The 6,628-nt window shown below is 31.9% G+C and overlaps 1 protein-coding gene across 1 annotated transcript; it reads left to right on the top strand.

The window, feature by feature from the left end:
• The first annotated feature begins 5,537 nt into the window (after positions 1-5,537).
• On the top strand, positions 5,538-5,791 carry LOC112686592. The gene has a single exon (XM_025558957.1). It carries the CDS (start codon positions 5,558-5,560, stop codon positions 5,789-5,791), a length of 234 nt encoding a protein of 77 aa, XP_025414742.1. The 5' UTR covers positions 5,538-5,557.
• The last annotated feature ends 837 nt before the right edge of the window (positions 5,792-6,628 follow it).

Genomic DNA, 6,628 nt, shown 5'->3' with positions numbered 1-6,628 from the left:
AATGTTTATCTGCATATCTTTTATGTCTGCCTAAAATATTCAACCAATTTTAATAAAATTTGGTACTAAAATAGATTAGACTTCGGAGAAGGACAGAAACTTCTGTCACGAAAAAAAGTCAAGGAAAGTGCTAGTATACCTAATAAGGCTTGAAAAAGTAGATGTGGTTTTGTTGTTGTTATAACAACTGGGATAACGGAAAGAAAACACAGTTTGCACGTAGAAAACGGTATCTATTTTACTAAAAATAATTTCCAAGAGTCACTATCTTCACCTGCAAAAACGTCATTCACCGCTTTTTTTGATCTCTGTGCTAGAGATCGGTTTGCATGAACTTTTATATATGCTGAAGCAGTGACGTATTAGAGGGAGCTAATAGGAGCATTTCCCCCCCCCCCCCCCCGAGATTTCTTTTTTTACTCTTTTGTAGAAGCTGTAAATATTAATTAGATTGGCTTGGCTAAATATTCAAGGCACAGGAATATTAAAATCGATGAGGTGAAAATCGTAATCGAATTAAAAAAAAAAAACTTATTTTGTAACAGTAAGAGATTTTTGTATTTTTCCCCTCCCCCTGAAAAATTATTGCAAATATGGCACTGTGCCGATATATTACACTTAGAAAACAACACGAAGAGAATGGAAACGCCGAATTTGAGAAAACAGATGGCGGTGGAGTTAATTTATTGACAATTTTATTGTTACCTTGGTAGCAATAAAATGCATTACCAAAAACATTTAGGTATAATTTGTTTGCTTTTTATTTTATTTTAGTGCTGCCAATTAAATTTAACCGCTATAATCGGAGTACCAGAGAAGCACAACGCAAACGTGTCGCGAGAGAACTTCAATCAAATCAACGTAAGAAACACTGTTCAAAAAATCAGGACAAGAGAGTGCCGTTCATAAGTATCTGTTTATCCGATGGCGATGGAACTTTTTGGGAATGGTTGGACACATGGCCGCGAAGATTTCCGAGTTAGTAAAACTATGTTCCGTTAGATGGTGTATCCGTAGTTTTAGCAAGACCTGCCATGTACGGTTTTATTTAGTATTTACCTATTACAAAACATTAAAAATTATTATTTTAACCCTTATTTCGAGATAATTACATTTAAAAAGTCTACAGTGAGTAACATTCAAAAAGAGTTGAACACCCACGATTTTCTTACCGGGTAACGCCGGGTAATTGAGCCATAAATAAAATAATACATATACCACTCACTCTTCGGTGATCGCTAAACCTCAAAAACGATAAAATGTATGAACTTGAAATTTTACATAGTGATCTTTCCAATACTTAAGACATACAATAAAAAGGGATAAGAAAAAATATTTGCACCGACAAAGACGGTTTCATAACTAAAAACTGGGTAATTCAGCGCACTACCAAAACTACTATACCGATTTATTTGAAATGTCTTTTCATTTGTTTTATAAACAACAGTTACACTAAACTAGGCTTTAATCTGTTAAAAATTATGTACATGTCAAGACTGTTCTGTCCAAAGTCATGTAATTCAGCTAGTTTTAATTAATATCAAAATATTAACCTTGAAGTGATACATGCCATTCGTAATATATATCAAAGACTAGTATTGCATAAGATGTACGTAAATATTGTAAATCATATCTCTTGAGGTTTAAGATAAAAACTATAATATAATTATATGTAATACATACAACTATATTATATTGCAGTTCAGACTATTGATCTAATCTTTATTCATTCGTATAATATTAGTTTTTTATTTATAAAAAATAGTTGATAACTTAATGTAAATGTACAATAATTGTTAAGCGGGAAAAATAATCTTATAAAATAAAATAAAAATGTCACGTAATTGGATGAATGTTTACTTATATATTTATATTAAGAAAGTGCAAAATCGCAAAACTACTATGTATTGATAATATCAACAGTTATGATAAATATAAAACATTATATACATATACATAAAAGAAAATAAAGAAATAAATTAAATAAATGGGAAAAAACAAAAGCAATTTGTAAATCAGATATGCATAATTATTTCAATACTTGTATGTACGACAGCTCACAGTATAAATGAAGACTTCTTTAACTCAATTTTCTTTCATGATCCTTACAAACACAATGTTGCCATTCTCTAACGAAACTGTGCCTAGTTTAGCTACTACTTCCACTGTTTCGGGGTTCTTGTATCGCACAATTCCATAATATTGTCGCTTTGAAGAAGATTCCTTGTTAGTAATTGAAAAAATATACACACTTAACACCCGGCCAAATTGAGCGAAACAAGTGCGCAAATCATTGTGTTTGACTTTTTGAGACAATCCACTGACGAACAATAGATTGGTAGGCGTAACCGGGTCTTGAAAATTCTCGACTGGTTCCATATCCATCTTAATTGAATCTTTACAAGATATATTCGTGGCCGAAATGGGTTGAGTTTTTGGAACATTTCCCTCATGTGGTTCTTCGATGGAAGATTTTGAACACACGGTACATGATTTTCTCTTCGTCGAATTCTGTTCGATTTTTAAATCGATGGACTTTCCTACGCTACTGATAGTTTGTTTATTTTCATCTACTCGGGTTTTATGATTCTCAAGAATATGTTTTAACACTTCAGACTGTTTTTCCGTCATGAGTTTTCGTCTTTCTCTAGATTCGATGGTGGAAATCGCGGTGTTGACGCTTTGTTTTTGGTCCTCGATACTACGACGCTTTTCAATCGATTGTTCCAAATCGCGTTTCAAAACCAAACTTGGTTTTTGATCCGTTTTCGATTGGTTGGACGTAATTGTGGTTTCAACTAATTTTTCCGGGCGTTCGATATCGCTTTTGATCGACTCCTCACAAACGTGTTTTAGTACAACGGATTGTTGCCCCTCCGTTGGTTTATCGATACCCATCCTCGGTTCGTCTGTGGCTATCGGATCAATATAATTTTTCGGATTTTCGATCTTACTGTTTTTGATCGACTTATCTGAAACGTATTTTGATTTATCAGATTGATGTCCTGTCGTAGACTCATAATTTTTTTTTAATTCGGCGGCGGGACTTATTGCAGCATCAACACTATTTTCTTTCAGTGTTTCAACACGGTGATTCGATGGTTGATGTTCCACAACCGACAATACGTTCGGTTTGGTTACCGGTTTGAGAATGTCATTGATAATTACATCGTTGAACTTGAAAAATGTTTTTCTAATCCGAAAACTTTTCCTGGACGATGGAGCATATTTAAAGATCGTGGATTGAATAAAATGGAGCGGAAGTTGTTCCCCGAATTGTAACAGTTTACCTACCGTCAATACAAAAAACCAATTTGAGTGAATTTTTATCGTATTCACCGACTCGATGTTCACCGTAGATTTGTGATAGTTCATTAGAACGATGGATCGTACGATTTCGTCAAGACCTTGTGCCACTAAATCCGGTTGATTTCCACTTTGAAGTAAAACGTACTTCGAACGGTTATCGTAAAACCGATCTAGCCCTGCGGCGTCGGATCTTGCTGTCAACACGTCGAAATATTCAGACGAAAACTCTTCACCGATAGATTCGGTTTCTTGAATAATCGTGCAATTCTTACATATGTTACAGCCCATGTTGCGTTTTGTATATTTTAATAGAATTTTTTTCTTTTTTTTGTCTCCGAAACAAATTCTATTAATTACCGTTACAGTTTTTTTGAATATCACTCTTCGTACAACGATTAAACTTTTAATATTTTTATTTGTTGGAAAAATTCGATTTGTAATATATACTCACATTAAAACGTAAAATGGAAAACATTTGCATCAGAATATACAATAGCAAAGCCAAATATAATGAACTCTTTATAATGACTTTTTGGTGTGTAAAAAAAACATAGATATATTATTTTATATAAAGATACATAGATTATTATGTTTCGTTTATTTTTTATTTGTCATTGGTATTGTTTAAAATGTTTGCCTTTTATTGTATCCGTGTTATTATTTAATATCGAACCTATCATCTATGGGTTTTTAAAATTTGTATGGATTGAATACATTGATACTGATAAAATCAGTTCCTCATAGTATCCACCAATAATTTGCTTACATAAACATGCACAGACATTATTATGTCTTATAATAATTTACATTCATACTTTATTTTTCAAAAACCAAAAATAATTTGCTCATTTTTTTTTAAGAAATCTTTCTTTATTTAGTTTTCACAGTTCAACACTTATACTTGCACAACTAATTTCAATTATTCGAATCTTGCTTCAAAACAGTTGCTTATTGAGAGTGCTATGGAAACCAGAGAGCCTTAATTATTTCTTTCGTTGTAATAAATAATTGGGTATCTGTTTTTGTAGAAAAAAATAACAGCATTGATCATTATCAGTGACCGACGGTGTTCAACAGACACGAGTAATATTATGTCTATATTGACTATAATGTATTCACAGAATACTGTTCTATTTTATGTCATGTGTTAAACGGAATAACTTCTATATTGTAATATGGCGTGATATATATTATAAGATAAATATAAAGCATTTCCAAAATAATTATTTTCTATTAATATACCTACATATATATTATCAATCTCAATTTTTACTTCAGGTTTATAAATTTTGTTGAGGGTGCTAGCTCCCGAAAATCATCCGTGCATGGTAGATATATCGTGTTATTTTCCAAATTAAATTTGAAGCCGTAGGTGGTGCATATGACATATTTCATACATACAAAGTGAATTCATTAATCGTAAGTTTTATGGAACTTTTTTTGTGACAGTTAAATATTTAAATACCTGTTCTGATGGATGTTTGAGTAACCCAACATTAAAACAACAATAACCTTTTTTTGACTCGTATTTTATTTTTATAATCGCCAACGTATTTTTTTGTACTAGGCTTAATTTTTGTTTTGTTTAAATTGATATGTCCAAATATTTTCGCAGTTTCTGTTGTAACTTGAAATGTAAGGAAATTCGTCTCATTAATATCATAATTATTTTTTATGTTCACGTAATTTATGTTGAACAATAATGTTGAATTATAAGTATTCCGCAGCAACGAGAGGCGTAAATAAATAAGAAATAAAAATAATTGCTCTTTACTGGTTTAAATTCTCAATGAAAATGATTAAAAGTAGAAACAATATGTTATCAAGTCGACTTTACCATAGATAATAGATAAGTCATGATTAAATGGTAATAAATAATGATTACTATAATAGTTGGTATTATGCACAGATATATTAGAGCACTTTAGTTCCTTAGATATATATACTAACGTTAGTATCTGTGGTATTGTGTCATCATATCCCATAGAGTATTACTCTATGTCATAGTCAGAAACAAGGTGGATATGTAGCTTGATGAACAAGGTCAACGATGATCAATTGGCTATCATCATCAGCCATAAGATGGCCCGTGTCCCATTGCCCCACTCCCATCGTCAGTGGAGCCAGGAGAGTTTAGATAGACGTCTTTCAGATAGCGGCCACCGTGGTCGCCTGGACGCTACTGCCCGTGATTGTCGCGTTCAATTTGTCCTGTTATCTTTATTTATCGCTCAAGTACGGCCTCAAAATGGCACTTTCGAGGCGCAGGGTGAAGGAGACTGACCAAGTCGGGTTCATGATAGCCGCAGGAGCCTATGTGGATATCACGCAAGACCCAAAGATGTGGATGTCCATGGCCAAAGACGCTCAAAAAGATGAACAGGGGTTCATCGAATCCAAATGGTGGCTGCATACTCACCCGTTATACCAAAGCCGAGCAAACCACATGAAACATCTGATGAATGAGGCCCGAAAACTTTAGGAATCAGTCAATTGCCCCGATTCGTAAATTTGCCAAGAATTCGTTAGTAACACATATTTAATAGTTGTTTTTTATTACTTTATTATACAATATATATCTGTATGCATGTGTTATGTTTATTTCGGTCTGGACTCATATAAATTATAAAATTGTATTATTAATATGCTGTGTCACCATTGTCATCTCCGTCATGGGTTTTATAAATATAAAATTACAAAATAATAAGTAATCCAATGTGATCACACACTACAGTCGGAAATTCGGCATATTATCCTGTATTATTCTAATATTATAATTTAAATACAAAACATACATATACATATCAAATATAGATAGTAATAAGAAGTAATCATTAAGAGTGTAATAGGATTTTAAAATTTTGTTAAAATAATTGTTATAAATATTTGTTGGCATAATCATAAAAGAAATGTAAATAAGAAATGTTTTTACAATTATAAAATATTGGTAGCACAAACGTATCAGCTAGAAACTGTATAGTATAGTAATTTGTATATTGTATAGAGATTTGTGTATTTACTGGAATTACTTGAATTTTTGCATACAATAATTAATTACACCAGAGAAGAGATTTATGTATATTTAAGACTTATGACCCTTTAAGGGGCGATTTTTGAGGGGGGGTGATTTCGAGAAATTTTAAATTTTTTTGAGTTTTAACGTTTATTTTGTATATTCATGAATAAAATATTTAATATAATTGTTCGTACTTTTTTATTTTTTGTGTTATTATTATTATTTTAACAGGTTGACTTCCATGTGTACATTTTTTTGTACACGAACAAATCTCCATATTTGTATATGCAAATATTTTTGTAC

Source organism: Sipha flava, unplaced genomic scaffold, assembly GCF_003268045.1.
Source record: "Sipha flava isolate LNK unplaced genomic scaffold, YSA_version1 315_pilon_pilon, whole genome shotgun sequence".
NCBI lineage: Eukaryota > Metazoa > Arthropoda > Insecta > Hemiptera > Aphididae > Sipha > Sipha flava.
Note: the sequence above shows the minus strand (reverse complement) of the source record. Positions and strands in the feature narration are given on the sequence as shown.